The sequence below is a fragment of the Piliocolobus tephrosceles genome, chromosome 9, assembly GCF_002776525.5.
Source record: "Piliocolobus tephrosceles isolate RC106 chromosome 9, ASM277652v3, whole genome shotgun sequence".
NCBI lineage: Eukaryota > Metazoa > Chordata > Mammalia > Primates > Cercopithecidae > Piliocolobus > Piliocolobus tephrosceles.
The window spans coordinates 130,365,244-130,386,779 of NC_045442.1; the positions used below are offsets into that span (position 1 = coordinate 130,365,244).

A 21,536-nucleotide genomic window follows, 5' to 3' on the forward strand; every position below is an offset into this window, starting at 1 on the left:
AGTCAACTGTAACACAGTGGTTATCTATTTGTGTATCTAAACATAACTACACATAGAAAAGGTACAGTAAAAATAGAGTATTACAATCTTATGGTACCACCATCTTACATGAGGTCTGCTGTTGACCAAAACATCATTTGTTATGTGACATCCGATTGTACTTAACAGACTAAACACTAATCAACTGATTATAGAATGTAAAGAGAAAAAACACACTTCACTCCAAATATAACCTTCTTTAACCTCTATGCACTGTTTTACCTAAATATAAACAGAAACCTGAGATTCCAAAACATAATTATTTTCCTTCAAAATATTCACATTTACCCAATATTATTGGGTAGATTACCATATTAAAAGAAGGCTTATGTAGATTAAATGTTCTTCTGGTTTTTAATAAAACATTATTTTCAAGAAACTATAAATAGTCCCCTCTAAAAATTCAATCTCTTTATCCTACCATGGATTTAACAGAATAAACTCTCCTTCTGAACTCGACTGATTTACAGACTGTCCAATTCATCTGCCCCTAGTATATGCTGCCATGCCATGTACGTAATATACCCCTACTGTTTGTAAGCAGTCAGAAACAATAGGCACACAGCTTTGATGGAGCACAGTGCTCTCCACACAGCAGGCACTGGTCAAATATTCAACAAATTAATGAAACCCATAAACACACTCTGTGTTAGCAGGCTAAATTCCTCATCTTTAGAAATGCTGTAATATTGGGCCAGGCATGGTGGCTCACGCCTGTAATCCCAACCCTTTGGGAGGCCGAGGCAAGTGTATCACCTGAGGTCAGGAGTTCAAGACCAGCCTGGCCAACATGGTGAAACCCCTTCTCTACTAAAATACAAAAAATCAGCTGGGCGTGATGGTACATGCCTCCCAACTACCCGGGAGGCTGAGGCACGAGCATTGTTCCACTCTGGGAGGTGGAGGCTGCAGTGAGCTGAGATCATGCCACTGCACTCCAGCCTGGGCGACAGACATGCTGTAATATTAAATAGCATCAATGCACATTTACCTTTCTGCTCTTTCTCAAAAGATTCTTTTCTATATATTTTTTTTTTCTTTTCTTTTTTTTTGAGACAGAGTCTCACTCTGTCACCCAGGCTGGAGTGCAGTGGCATTATCTCAGCTCATCGCAACCTCTGCCTCCTGAGTTCAAGTGATTCTCCTGCCTCAGCCTCCCGAGTAGCTGGGATTGCAACTGCCCACTACCATGCCCAGCTGATTTTTGTATTTTTAGTTGAGACGGGGCTTCACCATGTTGGCCAGGGTGGTCTTGAACTGCTGACCTCAAGTGATCCACCCGCCTCGGCCTCCCAAAGAGCTGGGATTACAGGTGTGAGCCACCGCGCCCTGCCAACAAATTCTTAATTTACACTTTCATTTGAAACAAAAAAACACAAAACATTACTTTCAGTTTCATATCCAGTAGGATTTTAAACATTTTTCTTTCATCGAAGCAAAAACACTTGCTTAAATGGTTAATTTCATAAATGTTAATCAAATGCAAAAGAATGGTTAAGGAATATAATTTCCACATGGCATTAAAAATAAATTGGAGAAATAAATTTAAAATTGAATAAAATGTGATGGAATTTCCACCACAAGTTTAATCAAGTTTGTAGTAACATTTTATGATAATAACACTGTTAGATGAATTCCTAGTGGGCTGAGACACCAAATTCAACTTCTGAGCAATATTGCGGAAGAGAATGGTCTCTACAGGCAACCTCAGAAATCTGTCATCAGAATTAACCTGCTTAAAATGTTTTGTCATTGACGAAATGAAGGCACGGAATACACACGCCATCAATTCTGTGGATAACAATGAATTAGGAAATATCATTAATCGGATAAATAGCCATCAAGATTCTCAAAAGATCTTAGTAATTAAAAGAACAGGTTTAAAAGTAGTCAAACCAAGGATGAAATTCAACAGATGTAAAATCTTTTCCCTGAAAAAATAAGACAAGATAAATAAGAAAACTCTTAGTTTCACCTCGGGGAAAGGGACTTAGGGATTTTAGTTCAGGGCAAATGCCCAAAGTGAACGGTCTAACATAGCTACTCAAGAAGAGGAAAAGGGAAACACACTCAAGATCTCCTGTATACAGCACTTTGCAAGAATGGCTGGCATATATTACATAACATAACCTTCCCAGTAACAAAATCAGGCTGATATGAACACCATGTTAGAGGACAGGAAGTGGAGACTTAGGAAGGCCTCCCCAAGGTCACAATGCTGTTATAAGACGTAGCCAGTGTACACGAGTCCCTACTCTGTCTCCTGTGAGCAGTATTAATAGAAAGGCAGCGTCCAAACCCAGGGGATAACAGGTAACTCCATTTGTTCCACATTGGTCAGTTCATATTTAGATACCGTGTTCAATTCCTGGGACATTTCAAAAGCTATTTTGAAAGACTCGAATTTGATCAGGAAAGTAACCAGAACAATGTGTGTGTGTCCCGGGGTTGGGGGAAGTTCAGAAGAGGAAGAAAGATCCTGGAGATATAACTATCTTGAGCTTTCTCATTCAGAGGTAAATAATTCCTGCAATACTTTTATGACTGTAACTCACAGGTCAACATACTGAATTTAAGAGAAAAACACGTGAACTTCAATAAATGAAACTTTTTTTTTTTTTTTGAGACGGAGTATCGCTCTGTCGCCCAAACTGGAGTGCAGTGGCTGGATCTCAGCTCACTGCAAGCTCCGCCTTTCGGGTTCACGCCATTCTCCTGCCTCAGCCTCCCGAGTAGCTGAGACTATAGGCGGCCACCACCTCGCCCGGCTAGTTTTTTGTATTTTTTAGTACAGACGGGGTTTCACCGGGTTAGCCAGGATGGTCTCGATCTCCTGACCTTGTGATCCGCCCGTCTCGGCCTCCCAAAGTGCTGGAATTACAGGCTTGAGACACCGCGCCCGGCCAATAAATGAAACTTCTAAGCAATTAACACTTTTCTATAATGGTATCAGCTTCAAGGGACGAATGTTTTACCGTTCACGATAAATGACAAAATCTCTAAAAACCTGGAAGACCTTAAGATATTTTCGCTCACAACCTGGAAAAATTTATTCAACTTTGTTTAGTAAATGAGTACATTATTGTTGCTCTTGTGTTATTCCGGTGAACAGCTGTCTTAAAATAATGTTTCCCTCCAGCGGTGGCTGCTTACAGGGGGAAAGGAAGGAAAAGGAAGTCTTCAAAAGAGGAACAATATTATGGCGCTGTGTTAATCACTTCAGCATCCACCACTCTGCACTCACCACCCTTCTTGAAGCTGACCATCCCCACTCTTTGGATAGAAAGAAAGCCATCCTCCTCTCCGAAGGGCCTCCCAAGTGCTTCCCTGGAGACGCACTTCCCCGGGATGCCCAGGCCAAAGCAAAGCGGGAGGGGAGAGACCCCGGGTCGAACCCTTCCGCCCCCAAACCCTCCAGCACCGCCCCGGGCCCTCCAGCGCCCCGACTCTTCTGGACTCCGACCTCTTCTGCACTGCCCCGGGCCCCGATCCCTCCCGCACCCTGGTCCCTCTGGCACCGCCACGGACTTCTCCTGCGCCCCGACTTCTCCTGCACCCTTAACCCTTTTGCACCACCGCCCTTCCTGCACCGCCACGGGCCTCCAGGGACCCGACCCCTCCTGCACCACCATGGATCCTCTGCATTCCGAGCCCACCTGCACCCATCCCCCACTATGCCCCGACTGCCCCTGCACGCCCTTGAGTCCTGCAGTGTCCCGACTCCTCTTCGGGGCATCCGGGGAAGGACTCGGCGCCCGACAGGTAGAAAGATGGCGGCACTCACCTGTCACAGCAGCCGCGCCCGCCACCCCCGGAGCCAGCCCGGGTCACGCACAGCCAGTGAGTTCCTACGACGCGGCCCCCAGTACTGACACGAACACGCGCAAGACACTGCCGGTCCCCGCACTGCCGCGACCCCACAACCCCGACCCAGCGCTAATGCACTTCCGGCGGCGCCGGAAGTCCCGCGCCTCTGGGGCCGCCGGAAGCCGCCCCGCACCTCCGCCCCACAACCGGCGGCGCCGGAAGTCACGCCCCGGCTTCCGCCCCGCAGCCCCGAGGGGTCCGGGCGCGCTGGAGACCCCTTTCGGCTGCTGGGCCAACGCCCCCACCCTGGTCACCTACTCCTGCTGTCGAGCGGTTCGCGGGAGGTGGCCTCGGAGGTCGTAGCTACTCACCGGCGGGGCGCTCCGAGTCCATCTGCCCCGCAGCCTGGCAACCGAGGCGGGAGGGCAGCGAGCCCGGGGTGGGGTCCGCCTGAGGCCTGAGACCCGGGGCCGTCTGCGCTCGCGGCTGTGCTGCCGGCCGCCCGGGAGCCTGGCGGGGACGGCGCGGTCAGTGTTCGGCTCCTCCGCAGTGACTCACCCGCGTCCTGAAGCTTTTGATCACCATTGGCTGGGAAGGAAAAACAGAATCAGCTGTTCCCTGCGAAAGGTGGGACTTGGGCCGCTTTTTTCTTAGAATCTAGGTTGGAAACGCCGCATGATGATCTTTACGTAAACAGCCGTCTCAACGCTCTGCAGAAAGCTCTAACTGCGCCTTTGAAGCCCACCTAGAGTAAATCAAGAGCGTGAAAGCATTTTTTGTGTGTGTGTAGGTTAACATTCCTGCTCCTTCCTTTAAAAATGAAGCTCAAGGCCGGGCGCGGTGGCTCACGCCTGTAATCCCAACACTTTGGGAGGCCGAGGCGGGCGTATCACGAGATCAGGAGTTCGAGACCAGCCTGGCCAGTGTGGTGAAACACCATCTCTGTAAAAATACAAAAATTAGACAAGCATAGTGGTGCGCGCCTGTTGTCCCAGCTACTCAGAAGGCTGAGGCAGGAGAATCGCTTGAACCCGGGAGGCGGAGGTTGCAGTGAGCCGAGATCGCGCCTCCGCACTCCAGCCTGGGATAGAGCGAGACTCCATCTCAAAAAAAAAAAAAAAAATGAAGCTCAAGAAGAAGAGTCAGAAGCGGTAACTTGTGTGTTGCACGAGAAACAAATTTAGCATTCTATTTAGGGGATCCAGATTACAAAAAAAAAAAAAGTGAAGTTATTTCTGCATTAAGTATATTAATAAAACTTTATCACTAAAAACAATTCTGTAAGAGGAACGCCAGGGAAAAAATATTTGACTTTAGAGACGTCATTTTTTAAACTTTTAGAGGTTGTGACATTTAAGTAACATAATTTTATTTAGTGCCTGGTATGCAAAGACATTCTGCTGGGCAGGGCAACAAATAGAAAGCTTTATAAATCGCAGTGTCCCATCTAACCCACATTCTAATAGGTGGTTTTATTTTGCAGCACTGCACCACAGTCAGGTAACACCAAGAATATCGTTAATGTAATTTTTTAATTTGATATATTTAGGATTCCACAAAAGTCACTGAAAATAACTGAGTGCATGACATGTCACAGAACAAAGGAAAGAAATCATTTTTTGAGGGTCAGTCGCCTTACATCTTTTGTAACTAATTTAATCCCCAAAAGAATCCAATAAAGTAGAAGTTACTCTAAATTGAATTTTAAGCATGAGAATATTGAAATTACTTGTCAAAAGTGAAAGATAATAGTGCATCTGGGCAAGGACTAAAGGCTGACATCAAGAGTCCATGTTCTTTTCACTGTTAATGTGCTAGGGCTGCAGTAACAAAATACTGCAAACTAGGCAGCTTAAACAAATTTATTGTCAGAGGTGTGACTCGAAGTCCAAAAATCAAGGTATTGGCAGGGTTGGTTCCTTCTGAAAGCTGTAGTGGGAGCCTGTTCATGCTCTCAGTGTCTGGGCATTCCTTGGCTTGTGGCAGCATATCCCCGCCAATCTTCACATGACGTTTTCCATGTCCGTGTCTGTCTGCACACTTAGCATTCTTTTTATGAGGACATCAGTCATACTGGAGTAGGGTAGGCCATGCTCCAATATGACCTCATGTTAACCAATCATATCCACAACAACCCTGTTTCCAAATATTGTATATTGTATATTTTTCCACATTGTATAATACTGGAAGTGAGGTCTCCAATGTGACCTCATGTTAACCAATCATATCCACAACAACCCTGTTTCCAAATATTGTATATTGTATATTTTTCCACATTGTATAATACTGGAAGTGAGGTCTTTAACACATGAATTTGAAGGGGGGACACAATTTAACCCATAACACCCTGTATCCTGAAATAACTATCCAGTGTAATTTTTTTTAAAGACACAAAACTAGCCGAAATTATAAAAGGTTATGATTGCAATCCTGGTATCCAATTACATACTCCTGCAGAAGCTGCAGGGAATCTTGTCTCAGAAAACCAATTTCTATCTTGTCACATGTCCATCTATGCAAAATACATGTAATTTGTCCCTGACATAGGGCAACAATGCTGAATTTACTAAGACTCATTTATGAGCATAGTTTGATAGGGAATTAAGATTTACTAGGTATTCTGTCATTGTCCTCATTACTGATTATTTTAACTGTGCTGAAACACTTGGATAGTTAGTTCACTATAGTGTTATAACCTGTTTGACATGTTGCTTCATAATCATTCTCAAGTTTTATGTGTATATATATATACACACACACACACATATATATACGTCATATAACAGGCACAGCTGTTTTCATGTGTATCACTTTATTGCACTTCACAGGTATCATGTTTCTTACAAAGTGGAGATTTGTGGCAGCCCTGCATGGAGCATGTCTGTCGGCACCATTTTTCTAACAGTATGTGCTCACTTCATGTCTCTGTGTCACATTTTGGTAATTCCTGGAATGTTTCAATTCCAAGAATGTTTCCATTATTATATCAGTTACGGAGATCTGTGATCAGTGATCTTTGATATTACTGTCGTAATTGTTTGGGGGGCACCATGAACCACCCCTATATAAGACAGCAAACTGAGTCAATAAATGTTTTATGTGTTCTGACCATTCCACTGACCAGCTACCTCCCTATCGGTCTCCTTCTGCTCAGAACTCCCTATCCTTGACACACGGCAATACTGAAATTAGGGGCCAGGCATGGTGGTGGCTCATGCCTATATTCCCAGCTACTTGGGAGACTGAAGCAGGAGGATTGCTTGAGCCCAGGAGTTCAAGGCTGTAGTGAGCCATGATCACGCCACTGCACTTCAGCATGGGCAGCAAAGCAAGACCCTGACTAAAAAAAAAAAAAAAATCTGGCAATTAATAGCCCTAAAATGGCTACTAAGTGTTTCATAAAAGAATGAGTTGCACATCTCTTACTTTAAATCAAAAGCTAGAAATGATTAATGATTAAGCATACTGAGGAAGGCATGTTGAAACAGCCAAGTTGTGAACGCAAAGGAAAAGTTCTTGAAGGAAATTTGAAGTGCTCCTCCAGTGAATACACAAATGATAAGAAAATAAAACAGCTTTATTGCTGATGTGGAGAAACTTTGAGTGCTCTGTATAGATTAAACCAGCCACAATATTCCGTTAAACAAAGGCTAATACAGAGTAAGGCCCTAACTCTCTTCAGTTCTCTGAAGGCTGAGAGAGGTAAGGAAGCTACAGAAGAAAAATCTGAAGCTATCAGAGGTTGGTTCATGAGGTTGAAGGAAAGAAGCCGTCTCTATAATACAAAAGTGCAAGATAGGCCAACCATGCCTGTAATTCCAGCACTTTGGGAGGCCAGTGCAAGTAGATCAGTTGAGACCAGCCTGGCCAACATGGTGAAACCCTGCCTCCCCTAAAAATACAAAAATTAGCTGGGTGTGGTGGCACATGCCTGTAGTCCCAGCTACAAATGTAAGAGTGGGCCGGGCACAGTGGCTCTTGAGTAGCTGGAGAATCACTTGAACCTAGGAGATGGAGGTTACCGTAAGCTAAGATCGTGCCACTGCACTCCAGCCTGGGTAACAGAGCGAGACTCCATCTCAAAAAAAAAAAAAAAAGGCCGGGCGCGGTGGCTCAAGCCTGTAATCCCAGCACTTTGGGAGGCCTAGACGGGTGGATCACGAGGTCAGGAGTTCGAGACCATCCTGGCTAACACGGTGAAACCCCATCTCTACTAAAAATACAAAAACCTAGCCGGGCGAGGTGGCAGGCGCCTGTAGTCCCAGCTACTCAGGAGGCTGAGGCAGGAGAATGGCGTAAACCCGGGAGGCGGAGCTTGCAGTGAGCTGAGATCTGGCCACTGCACTCCAGCCTGGGCAACAGAGCGAGACTCCGTCTCAAAAAAAAAAAAAAAAGTGCAAGTGCAAGATAAAGCAGCAAGTCATCCAGGAGATCTGCCTAAAATCACTGATGATGGCAGCTTTGCTAATCCACAGGTTTTTCACTGGAGTGGAAACAACCTTATTTTGGGAAAAGATGCCACCTAGGACTGTCATAGCTAGAGAGGAGGAGTCAAAGCCTGGCTTCAGAGCTCCAAAGGACAGGCTGACCCTTGCTAGGGGGCTAGTGCAGCTGATGACTTTATGTTGAAGCCAGTGCTCATGTATCATTCTGAAAATCCTAGGGTCCTTAAGCATTATGTTAATTCTACTCTGCCTCTGCTGTGTAGATAGAACAGCAAAGCCTGGATGACAGCACATCTACTTACAGTGTGGTTTATTAAATATTTTCAGCCCACTGTTGAGACCTACTGCTCAGGAAAAAAAAAAAGGTTTTCTTGCAAAATATTACTGCTGATTTACAGTGCTCCTGTTCACCCAAGAGCTCTGATGGAGATACACAAGAAGATGAATGTTGATTTCATGCCTGCTAACACAGCATCCCTTCTGCAGCCCATGGATCAAGGAGTCATTTTGACTTTCAAGTCTCATTATTTAAGAAATACATTTTGTAAGGCTATGGCTGCCTGAAGATGTAACTGAATCACTGCAATAGCATAATAAAACTTGAATGGATAAGCAGTTGCTTCTTGTGGATGAACAAAGAAAGTGGTCTCTTGAGATGGAACCTAATCCTGGTGAAGATGTGAACACTGTTGAAATGACAACAAAGGATTTAGAATACTCCATAGACTTAGTTTATGAAGTAGCAGTAGGGTTTGAGAGGATTGACTCCAATTTTCAAAGTTTTCCTGGCCGAGTGCAGTGGCTCACGCCTGTAATCCTAGCACTTTGAGAGGCCAAGACAGGCGCATCACAAGGTCAGGAGTTCGAGACCAGCCTGGCCAACATGGTGAAACCCCAGCTCTACTAATAATGCAAAAATTAGCCAGGCATGGTGGCGTACGCCCATACTGCCAGCTACTCAGGAGGCTGAGGTAGGAGAATTTCTTGAACCCAGAAGGCAGAGGTTACAGTGAGCCAAGATCGCGCCACTGCACTCCAGCCTGGGCGAAAGAGTGAGACTCTGTCTCAAAAAAAAAAAAAAAAAAGTTTTCCTGTGGGTTAAAAAAACCTTCCATGAAAAGAAGAGTCAGTCAATGTGACAAATTTCTTATTATTTTAAGAAACTGCGACAGCCACCCCAACTTTCAAGCACCACCTTGATCAACAGCCATCAACATTGAGGCAAAACCCTCCACCAGCAAAAAGATTATGACTCACTGAAGGCTCAGCTGATGGTTAGCAGTAAAAATTACTAACTTTAATCATCTCGACCATTCAGTACACATCTAATATTCTCTATAACAAAATGGAAAATACACATAAGGCACTTCTGCTACATACTGAATTATGACTGTTGTCTCCAGGAAAAGAACTTGTGGGAACGTTTGTTTTGTAAGGTGAACTAACTAGCTGCTTTTTTCATGAAATACCACTTTTACTGGAAAGAACTGACAGATAAAGTGAGGTACTCAAACCTAGATATTTGGCAGACATTTTCATGAAAATAAATATGTTCGTGCCACTTCAAGGAACATAATTCTCAGTACTTGTTGCCAATAATGTTTGAATTTTCATGCAAAAAATTCAAATTAAACTTAAAACCATCAAGAACTTGGTGACTTTATGTTGAAGCCAGTGCTACAATACCTAAGCCAGCTTCCCAATACTTAAAAGCTTTTCTGATGAGATTACTAGTGATATTAACAATGTGATTGTTTGATATTGAATAATGAAATGTTTTAGCATTTCGAAGATTTAATTCAGTAAATCAATATTTTCCAAATGACCAATGCATGACATTTCAACCTCACACATAGGAAAATAGACATTGGAGGTACAGTCAAAAATAATGAGTTTTAATGTAACAAGAGTATAAAATGTCTGTCGAAGTGGTTTCACATTTCAAATAGTAATTGGAAAATCCACCACTCGTGTTTTGGTGTAGTAGTATCGAAAAAGAATAACCAAGATAATTTGAAAAGGCTATTAAAAAATACTTCTCGATTTTCAAACTGCATACAGCAGGTGTTCATTCATTTCTTTGTAACATGGATGAGAAAAAGACTCCCGGCCAGTGGCACTGTGTTTGTGGTGTTTACGTGTTCTCCCCACACCTGCATAGGTTTCCTCTGAGTACCGCAGTTCTTTCCACATCCCAGCGGTGTGCACGTGAGGTGAACTGGTGTGTGTCTTCACTGTCCCAGTCTGAGTGTGGGTGTGTGAGCGGCTCTGTGATGGAATGGCGTCCTGTGCAGGGCTGGTTCCCTCTTTGTGCCCTGAGCTACTGAAATAGGCTTCAGCTACACATGACCCAGAACTGGAATAATTAAGTAGTAATTATCTTGTTTTTTATTAATCTTTCTTAAATGTATGTATAGCTCACTTTTATTTCAATGTTTAATATTAGAATGGCCTTTAGAAGCTTAGTGATTTTTTTTCCTTGGCCAGAAGTATGCTTTAGGAACTTAATCCTTATTTTTTAGCCTCTGGTAAAATTGGTTTTGCTATACGTTGTTTCACTTAAAGTAATTCCCAAGAACGCACTGACAGCAGTGAGGACTTGCTGCGCATGCAGGAGGCCAGATTTTCTTATCTGCGTGAAGCCAGACATGAAGGAGATCTGCAAACATGTAAAACAAAATCAGTCTATTTTTTGGTCTGGAAAAAGATTTTGAATAAAAATGTAACTTACTGTCATGTGGTTTTTAAGTGAATATTTTAATATGTTTAATTTCTACGTTAGTAAATAGCAGTAGCAAACAACAGTGAGCAAAAGCTTTTGGGGGTCCTCAGTACATTTTAAGAGTGTGCAAGCGTCCTGAGACCAAGAAGTTTGAGAACTGGTGCGCACCAGGTTCATCTCAAGTTCAATATTTTAAATTCCACACAAAAGGTAGAGGAAACAGCTGAATTCGCTGTAGCTGCGCGCACATTTCACGATTATTTAAAGGTTTAGACGGCTAGGCGCGGTAGCTCACACCTGTAATCCCAGCACTTTGGAGGCTGAGCTGAGTGGATCACTTCTTGAGGTCAGGAGTTCCAGATCAGCCTGACCAACATGGGGAAACCCGTCTCTAAAAATACAAAATTAGCTGGGCTTGGTGGCGCATGCCTGTAGTTCCAGCTACTTGGGAGCCTGAGACGGGACTATCGCCTGAACCTGGGCGGCGGAGGTTGCTGTGAGCGGAGCCTACATCATTGCACTCCAGCCTGGGCAACAAAAGCGAAACTGTCTCAAAAAATGAAAACATTTAGAACGTCCTGTCTTGTACCCGGAAAGCGAACACTCCCAACATAGCGTGGAACGCCCCGCCCCTCTCGCGACTCTGCTCCGCCTTCGTCCTGGTCGCAGACGACCAACCTTCTAAATGTGCAAGACCTCGCCCTGCAGCCAAACGCTGTAGTCCCAGCGGCGGATCTCGGGAGGGGGGAATTCCCAACCAGCCAGTCAGCAGTGACGTCCCGCCTTTCCTCCGTTTCCATTGGCCCAGCCGCGCGGGCGCTTTCCGACCGGGAAGGCTCAGTTCCACGAAACGCGAGCCTCCAGGCGTCTGACGTTTGGCACCCTTAGCAGCGCCTCGGGCTCGCACGGCTGAAGCGAAAGCGTGATTGGCTGGCGGCTGGTGTGGTCTCGGCCGCCCGGTCGCGGGACGCTGCTTCTGCGGAGCGGGGGGTCAGGCGTGTTGACCCCCTCGGGAGCGGCCGGAACCCGAGCTCACGACGCAGGTTCCCGGTGCTTCGCGTGTCTGCGATTGCCACAGGCAGGGAGGCGGCGCCACAGGCCACGGAGGTGGCGCCACCGCGCGACGCTTGGCGAGATTGTGACGTCAGGCGTGTACGGGCGCCAATTGGCCGAGCAATGTGGCGCGGACTGGCGCTGGCGCGGGCGATTGGCTGCGCGGCCCGGTGGGCGGTGCGCGCTGCGGACAGCGCTCAAAGTGGGCGCGCTCCGGGACCGGCCGGTGTCTGTGGCCGGAGGCCGATCAGGTACTGTGGACGGGCGGCGGAGTTCGGGAGACAGGGGCAGGGTGGCACCGGGGAGCTGCGGGACGGGGCGGGGAGGAGGCCTGAGGTCTGGGCCACCCGTGAGGTCTCGGCGCGGGGGCCTGGACATCTGGGGACGGCGGCGTTGGTCTCCCGAACTGGAGCGAGGCCGGGCTGTCCCGGTCTGTGGTGGGCGCCCGCGCCCTGTGGAAGGCGGAGGCGTGAGTTGGGGCGAAGAAGACGTTGCCATTCTTTGTCAGTGGAAAAGATCGCCGTCTGCGCACAGTCACCTGAGGTTTAGGAACTCGTGGAATTGAACTGAGTCTCCTCTTAGAGAATTCAGAAACACGAGCGTGACGACACCGGCCTCACCGTGCCGAGTCCACGCGTGTGACGCGGGTGCATACACCTGCGTCCGTGCAAGGGGGTGACAGCCACACATTCAAGGCGCTTCTCCTGGGAATGGAGCAGGAGAAGAGATGGGGAGCACCGCGTAGATGAAATTAGACTTTTTTCTTGGGTTGAGTGATGTGCTCCCGCGTCTGCTACATGGTATTATCTTTAAACACATAAATAGACGTATTCATTTTATCTTGTTATTATGAAGCTTAGTTTTAAAATATGAATTCTGAAAATCCTGAAAGAGCAATTGTCGTTACAGCTGGGCGGTGGTGCACGCCTTTAATCCCAGCACTCTGGGAGGCGGAGGGGAAGGCTGCAGTGAGCCGAGATACAGTTGGCCTACTGTATCCTTGGGGTTCATATCCATGGATTTAACCAACTGCACATTATAAAATATTTGGAAGAAATTTTCATCTGTACTGAACATATACAGACATTCTGTAAACAATACAGTGCAACTATTTTTGTAGGATTTACATGTTTTAGATATTATGCGATCATCTACAGATGATAATTTAACGTTCGGCCCACATCACTTAACGGGGATACTTTGGAGAAGTTCATTGTTAGGTAGTTTCATCTTTGTGGAAGCAGAGTGTGCTGACGCAGACCTGGACAGTGGAGCAGCTGGGCTATGTGGTGTAGACAGACAGTGGAGCCGCTGGGCTGTATGGTGTAGCCAGTGGCTCCTAGGCTATTTTTCCTGTAGCTTCAGCCCTGAACCTGGACTGTGTGTTACTGTGCTGAATAATGCGGGTAGTCATAACACAGTAGCAAGTCTTTGTGTATCTAAATATAAAAAAGGTGATGTGTTGTGCTCAGATGTTGCAACGGCTACAACATCATTAGCAATAGGAATATATCAATTCTGTTATAATTTTGTGGAACCACTGTAGCATTTGCAGTCTGTAGTATACAGAAATACCATCATGGCACACATGTCTGTATGCAGTAGGATATACACAGGTGATCTGCAAATATTATGCCATTTTATATCTGAAACTTCAGTATCCTTAAATTTTGGAAGCTGTGGGAGGTCCTGGAACCAACCCCCATATATACCAAAGGATGACTGTATATAAAACTAGCCTATAGAAGTTGAAAATCTTTCTAAAATTGAGAAATTGAGGCTAACTCTGAAGTCAACTTCCTTTTCACATTATTTTCCCTCTTGATTTGTTTCCATCATTAACCTTACTTCAGATTTTTTGTATTAGCTATCAGTATCTCCATCATCACTGACTCCTGACACACACATACACACACACACATACACACATCCCAGACCCTATGTGGATCTAGAACTTTGTATTAAGTAGCTGTTTAAACACTTTGTGTACATTCTGCAGTGTGCTTGAACTCTGTTGAAAGTATTTCAGTAGGCCGGGCATGGTGGCTCATGCCTGTAATCCCAACACTTTGGGAGGCCAAAGCAGGCAGATCTCCTGAGGTTAGGAGTTCAAGATCAGCATGGCCAGCATGGCGAAACCTCGTCTCTACTATAAATACAAAAATTAGCCTGGCATGGAGGTGCATGCCTGTAGTCCCAGCTACTTGGGAGGTCAAGGCAGGAGAATCACTTGAACCCAGGAGGTGGGGATTGTGGTGAGCTGAGATTGCACCATTGCACTCCAGCCTGGGCAACAAAACGAGACTCCCTCTAAAAGACAAAAAAAATTTCAGTAAAATCTATATATTTGAAATAGAGTCACATAGAAAGTAGAGCACAAGGGATCTTCAAAATATATTGTGTAGAGGCCGGGCGCGGTGGCTCGTGCCTGTAATCCCAGCGCTTGGGGAGGTCGAGGTGGGCAGATCACAAGGTCAGGAGTTCGAGACCAGCCTGGCTAACATAGTGAAACCCTGTCTCTACTAAAAATACAAAAATTAGCTGGGTGTGGTGGTGCATGCCTGTAGTCTCAGTCACTCAGGAGACTGAGGCAGGAGAATCGCTTGAACCCGAGAGGTGGAGGCTGCAGTGAGCTGAGATCGCCCCACTGCACACCAGCCCTGGCAACAGTGTGAGATTTTGTCTCAAAATATATATATGTGTGTGTGTGTGTGTGTGTATATATATAATTCATTCGGAAATAGAAGAAAAAAGGGAATAAAAAACTTCAAGGTCGGGCTATGTAAAGGTGCCCTGAAGGATACAAAGGTTACAGAGCATAGATGCTGCTGGATATAGATATGGAAAAGTGTGAGTCAGAATACTGAAAGTACCCTAGTAAGTGCTTTACATTTTAATCACATGGGAGGGATTAATGGGGGTTCAGAAAATTAATGCTTGTTTCACTAAGGTAGGGATGGGCCAACTGTGACCTACAGGCCAAATCTGGCCTGCTGCCTGTTGTTACGTCCTGTGAGCTGAGTGTTTTTCTCGTATTTAAATGGATGGAGAAGAGTCAATATTTTGTGACACATGAAAATTAAGTTGTAATTCAGTGTCCATAAATATTGTGTCCATAAATACTCAGTTCACATATTGCCCAGGTAATCTGTTGCCTGTGACTATTTTAGTGTTACAGAGGCAGAGTTCATACTATCTGGCCCTTCACAGAAAAAACTTGCCAAGCACTGTCTTAAAGCATCTATTGAATATAACGAATTAAGTCTTCTCCTGTTTATCTAGAATGATATCAGCTAAGTACTGTCCGGGGAGAAATTGACAAAACTCATACAAATCATTTTTCTGATCAGGAGCTTGGGTTGAGAAAAACTGGATTAAGTCTTACTGTGAAATTGGTAGAAAGGTTATTGAATGTCTGACACATAAATTGTGCCTTGAAAAAAATGGATTTCAGCCAAGATTGGCCTGTGGCATTCTTGAGCAATTATGCAGAGACAGGCAGTGGGAAAAACAGTTCAGGACGGCAGTGGGAGCACATTCTAGAGATTACAGAAGCTCGTGTGGAAAAGCAGGACAAAAAGTTAGGTTGGGGCCAAAAACCAGGGAAGAAAAGCACACTGGAAAAAGGATACAGTATCAAGTGCTGCAGAATAGTTCAGAGGTCAAGAATTCAGAGTGGAACGTTGAGCTTGGTTTTTAGGAGCGAGACTGTGGTAAAAGGCCAGCTGTGAAACCTGCAGGAGAAATGATGACCGAGATAGCGCTGAGCAGCCAGCTGGCAGCGTTCTTGGGGTCCCTGTGGGGATGCAGAGTGGTACAACTGCAGATGGGGAAGCAACATCATTATTAACCTGTGTTTATATGACATTCAGAAAAATATATGATGGCCTTTCTTTCTCTTTTCCTTTAATATTAGTGTTCTAGGACAGATCAGACATTTTGTAATGATGCCTGAAATAAACACTGACCACCTCGACAAGCAACAGGTTCAACTCCTGGCAGAGATGTGTATCCTTATTGACGAAAATGACAATAAAATTGGGGCTGAGACCAAGAAGAATTGTCACCTGAATGAGAACATTGAGAAAGGTGCTGCTTTGAAATAGTCTTTCTTACAACGCTATTTGTTAGGCATTTCCCATTTGCTGAGAAGAGCACTCTGTTCAAGGAAGTGCAGGCTTTAATAATACCATATTTTCTCTTTGGTTCCAATTCGTTAAATAGTGTAGTCATTAGCATCTGCTTTGCTGTCTTCCTGTTACAGCGATTTCTCTTCACGCTTTTTACTCAGCTTCTTCAGTTATTCTGGATTCATAAAAGAGGGACTAACCCTGACATACAGCAGCAGCCTAGCCTCTAATATTTCTAGAGAATGGAGAGAGGCGGGCACCGTGCAGGGAAGCGTGTGCCTTCACCACTTTCCGAGAACTGAATGTCCTTGATAGGGAACTTGACTGCAGGAAAGGGGCCACCAGCATCACCATTTCCTTCGCTCGATGGTCAACTTCCCTGTCCAGTGCAGAGCTCTTTCTCACCATAGCCATGCAGAGACTATGCATGTGGATACATGGGAAAAAGCAAAAGCAGCAGGAAGTTACTAATGTTATTCTGAACTGCAAGGAAAGAATTCAGCAAATAACTGGTACTTAAAGCTAAAGTAATTGTTATTTCTTTTGCTTTTGCTTTCAGGATTATTGCATCGAGCTTTTAGTGTCTTCTTATTCAACACCGAAAATAAGCTTCTGCTACAGCAAAGATCAGATGCTAAGATTACCTTTCCAGGTTAGTACACTTAATGTACAATATTTTATTTGTACATTAATTTGACTTTTTATCATTATGAATTCTTGGAGCCATGGTCACAAAGGGAAATCCTGTGAATGGCATAGTTTTATATTCTACATAAATTAAGTTTACACAATGCGTGCAACCTAATACAACAGCAAGAAAAAATAAGAACTAGTAAGTGATTGGGCAATGTGTATGATTTATATATTTATCTTTAATCTGTATTATCTACACTTTGATCTTTTTTGGTTGAAGAAGCATTATAAGGAACTTACCTACAAATGTAGTCTGTTTCACAACATAATTACTGATAGCCCATTATATCTCATTTTAAAATCCTTAAAATAATTACTGATAGTCCTTTATAACTTATTTTAAAATCCTTAAAAAATGTTTCATTTTTCAGTTACTTATAAAACTTTTTCTTGATCTTTCAGACCTACTTTGAAGAAAAGTTGATCTGTCTCTGTATTAACATTTTCCAGGTTGTTTTACTAATACTTGTTGTAGTCATCCATTAAGTAATCCAGGCGAGCTTGAGGAAAATGAGGCCCTTGGAGTGAGGCGAGCAGCACAGAGGCGGCTGAAAGCTGAGCTAGGAATTCCCTTGGAAGAGGTAACCGGCTCTGCTACACAACCATACAAGCTGAAACCTAAACATAGTTTTAAAAGGTTTTTAATAAAAGTTTTAAATTCAAACGTAGTTCTCTGCTTGGTAGCCTCCTGAGTTATGAGTTAGCCTCACAAACCATCTTGAATAAAGATTATTTGAATTTTTTTTTTTTTTTTTTTTTTTTTTTGAGACAGAGTCTGGCTCTATCTCCCAGGCTGGAGTGCAGTGGCCTCACTGCAAGCTCCGCCTCCCGGGTTTACACCATTCTCCTGCCTCAGCCTCCCGAGTAGCTGGGACTACAGGCGCCCGCCACCTCGCCCGGCTAGTTTTTTTTTTTGTATTTTTAGTAGAGACGGGGTTTCACAGTGTTAGCCAGGATGGTCTCGATCTCCTGACCTCGTGATCCACCCGTCTCGGCCTCCCAAAGTGCTGGGATTACAGGCTTGAGCCACCGCGCCCGGCTTTAATTTCTTATTATCACTTGTCAAAACTTAGCTCAATACTGGGATGGATTGATCGGTTAAGCACCATATAAGGTTGAATATTTCTATAATTGATCAAATCTAAGATGAATATTTTCAAGTGTTACAGCTCTTGTAGAATTTTACTAGCAGGTTTTCCAGTTTTCACCTGAAACTCCCCCCCTACAAAAAAAGGTGAAGATTTTCTTACGGAAATTCTTAGGAATATAAACCATAAATCTAATTCGTTTAATTGAAATAATTTTTTTTTCTTAGAATTGTCCCCCTTAAATAAGACCTGGATAAATAAAGTTTTTCTTACCTATATTTTCAAAAAAGCAATCTTAAAATATGAGAAAGAAGAATGTCGAGCTGGGCATGGTGGCTTACGCCTGTAATCCCAGCACTTTGGGAGGCTGAGGCGGGTGGATCACGAGGTAAGGAGTTCGAGACCAGCCTGACCAACATGGTGAAACCCTGTCTCTACTAAAAATACAAAAATTAGCAGGGCATGGTGGGGCATGCCTGTAATCCCAGCTACTCAGGAGGCTGAAGCAGGAGAACCGCTTGAACCTGGGAGGCGGAGGTTGCAGTGAGCTGATACATGCCGCTGTACTCCAGGTTGGGCAACAGCAAGACTCCGTCTCAAGTAAAAAATAAAGAAAGAAAGAAAAAGAAGAATGTCACATGTCTAGTTTGAGTGACTGCCGCTTTTTTTTAACATTTAAAAAAAAACTTCTTTTTGGTCCTACAGGAAAAAATGCAAACACTTGAAACTAATAATATGATCATTTTTCCATATATAATATTAAGATTTCCATATATTGTTGATAGGAGATTAATGCTTTAAAAGTTCTAATCCTAAAACTATACTCCTGCTCAAGATATTGCTGTAATACAGTGAGCTAATTTTAGATTTTTTTTGTTATTGTGGCCAATGGTTTTTTTTTTGTTTGTTTGTTTTGTTTTGTTTTTTTTGAGATGGAGTCTGGCTCTGTCACCCAGGCTGGAGTACAATGGCAGAATCTCCGCTCACTGCAAGCTCCGCCTCCCAGGTTTACACCATTCTTCTGCCTCAGCCTCCCAAGTAGCTGGGACTATAGGCGCCCGCCAACACACCCAGCTAATTTTTGTATGTTTGGTAGAAATGGGGTTTCACCTTGTTAGCCAGTATAGTCTCGATCTCCTGACCTCGTGATCCACCTGCCTCGGCCTCCTGAAGTGCTGGGATTACAGGTGTGAGCCATCGCGCCCGGCCGTGGCCAATGTTTTAATTACTTTTTTTTTTTTAATGTCTTAGGTTCCTCCAGAAGAAATTAATTATTTAACACGAATTCACTACAAAGCTCAGTCGGACGGTATCTGGGGTGAACATGAAATTGATTACATTTTGTTTGTGAGGAAGAATGTCACTCTGAATCCAGATCCCAATGAGATTAAAAGCTTTTGTTATGTGTCCAAGGAAGAACTAAAAGAACTTCTGAAAAAAGCAGCCAGTGGTGAAATTAAGATAACACCATGGTTTCAAATTATTGCAGAGACTTTTCTCTTTAAATGGTGGGATAACTTAAATCATTTGAATCAGTTTGTTGACCATGAGAAAATACACAGAATGTGAATATGCAGGTAAGTGATTACTGAAAAATGTCTCTACTTAACAAACTTAGAATGACTTTTTCAGTTTAAATTTAGTTCTATCATTAATTGATCATTAAATTTAGTTCTATCATTTAATACTATCATGAATGTGTTATATACACTGATACTTTAAAACTTGTGTGGAAAAAACTAACTTATAATTTTGTATCACACGCCCTGGATATGTGTTCTGTTTCTAAGCAACATTTGTAAGCGATTATTGTAAAATGAGAGAGAGCAACTAAAACTTAATTTAACCTTTGCAGATAACATACTTACGGGAAATTTGAACAAATAAGTGAAGCCCTATGTGTTTAGTGAGCTGTGATAAACATTTCCGGAGCACTCACAGAGCACTTGCTATTTGCCAGGTGCTTTATCTATCATTAAATTTTTATCATAGTTCAGAAAAATGTGCAAAGGAAACTATTGTCTCGCTCCTTCTAAACAGTCCTAATTAACTTTCATATTAGCAGATTAAACTAGCAGAGCTGGTTCAAGGGAAATTAAATGATATGGACCCTAATTTGTATCATTCTGAGTTGATTGTGTGGTTTATTCATTCTGGAAACATGTTGATACTTAAAGTCAACCATTGCTTTTGCTAAGTGATATTGATTAGGTTAAATCTTCTTTTAAATAGTATTTACCAGCTAGCAAAGTCTGTTTTCAGAATTACAGTGGGCCACAGAGGTGTTCATAAAATAGGAATTGAGTCCCACTTGATAAGAGTTGCTTAAATTTAATACTGTTGATATTTGGGCTGGATAAAATCCTTGTGGTAAGGGTCCGTGCTGTGCATTATAGTATGGTGAGCAGCATCCCTGGGCCGCACACTGGATGCTGTTCGCATCCCTCTCCTGTGACACCCACAATTATACCAGATGTTGCCAGATGCCCCTGGGGGACAGCGTCAACCGCTGTCCTACAGAGTCAGAAAATATTGTAGGGAGAAAAAAATAACAACAACAAAGGCCAGTGTTCATGTTAAAAAGATTGAGATTATGGAATGTGTATATTAATGTTAAAAATTGTACCTTGATCAATGTACTTTTATAAACTTGCCATAGATATCTCAAATTTGAAATCTCAAGACAGCTTTATTATTCTTAAATGCTGTATGATAATGAAGAAAAATAAAAATTTATTTCTTACAAAGTTAAATGTTAAATTCAATAGAATGATTCATTTATGGTTAACTTTTGGCAATTTATAATTTCAGACAAGACTGTGTAGCAAATGTTTTATTGAAAAGTAAAAAAAAAATTGCATTTTAATACTGTGTCTAGTTTGTTAAAATTTTGATACACTAATAGGATATTGCCTATATAGTTTCTGTTGCATTTATAATATTGTTTCTGATTTTTTTAGTTTTATTTTCTAGCAAGTTTTAGGCTGAAAGCCACATATAATTAGTTACATAAGAACTATGAGTTGCCATGGCTACTGAATTGGACATTGGAGCCTTAGACTGTTACCCAGCACCTTGTAAGTACTTAGCAAGGGTTAGATATTACTGTTGTTATATTACTAGGATGCCATCCAGAAAATCTAAGTAGGAATGTCTTTTGACCTGGTAATTTAGAACTCCTTTATCTTTATAAAGAGGAGTATCCGTCTCCTAGATATAACCACTTCTGACCCCAAAGGCAGATGTGTTGGTTTTGAACTTGAAAGCTAAGTGATATCTATAATTTTTTTTTTTTTTTAATTAAACTGTTTTAAATTCTTAGTCTTCAAAATATATACTTGTTTGATTCTGGTCAAACCATTGCTAACTCCTTTAAGAACAAAGTAGAGGTGGCTTTCTATGTAATTGCTGATTCTGTTTCCCTACCTATATTATCAAGAGAACAAGACCAAAACAGAAAATGGTGTAATAGGAAGGAAGGCACATTTTCTTCTCACTTGGCCCTGGCACCTGGGGACAAGTCCAGGTCATACCCGCAGTGGGTCCCTGTGGGAACTGC

At 43.2% G+C, this 21,536-nt stretch overlaps 2 protein-coding genes and 1 non-coding gene across 11 annotated transcripts in view; 2 read left to right on the forward strand and 1 right to left on the reverse strand.

Moving 5' to 3' along the window:
• Positions 1–4,862, reverse strand: part of WDR37 (WD repeat domain 37) — a 75,769-nt gene extending 70,907 nt beyond the window's left edge. For 2 of the 5 annotated variants that reach the window (XM_023192474.2, XM_023192471.2), the window contains exon 1: positions 3,824–4,004. The gene's annotated coding sequence lies outside the window, so the exon portion shown is untranslated. Of the gene's footprint in view, positions 1–3,823 lie in introns of all 5 variants that reach the window. The other 3 variants (XM_023192479.2, XM_023192477.2, XM_023192472.2) reach the window with 3 other exon arrangements.
• IDI1 (isopentenyl-diphosphate delta isomerase 1) overlaps positions 4,335–21,536 on the forward strand; it is a 29,644-nt gene continuing 12,442 nt past the window's right edge. Inside the window, exons 1-6 of one of the 5 annotated variants that reach the window (XM_026454787.1) lie at positions 12,008–12,317; positions 15,983–16,155; positions 16,756–16,848; positions 17,340–17,470; positions 19,229–19,554; positions 20,938–21,054. In XM_026454787.1, the coding sequence (XP_026310572.1) occupies positions 12,190–12,317; positions 15,983–16,155; positions 16,756–16,848; positions 17,340–17,470; positions 19,229–19,546 (843 nt within the window). In that variant the 5' untranslated portion in view covers positions 12,008–12,189 and the 3' untranslated portion in view covers positions 19,547–19,554; positions 20,938–21,054. Of the gene's footprint in view, positions 4,474–12,007; positions 12,318–12,796; positions 12,867–15,982; positions 16,156–16,755; positions 16,849–17,339; positions 17,471–19,228; positions 20,731–20,937; positions 21,504–21,536 lie in introns of those variants that run through there. The other 4 variants (XM_026454786.1, XM_026454788.1, XM_023192482.1 and 1 more) reach the window with 4 other exon arrangements.
• On the forward strand, positions 18,048–18,110 carry LOC111526661. The gene has a single exon (XR_002726455.1). It is a non-coding gene; the product is annotated as a U7 small nuclear RNA (small nuclear RNA).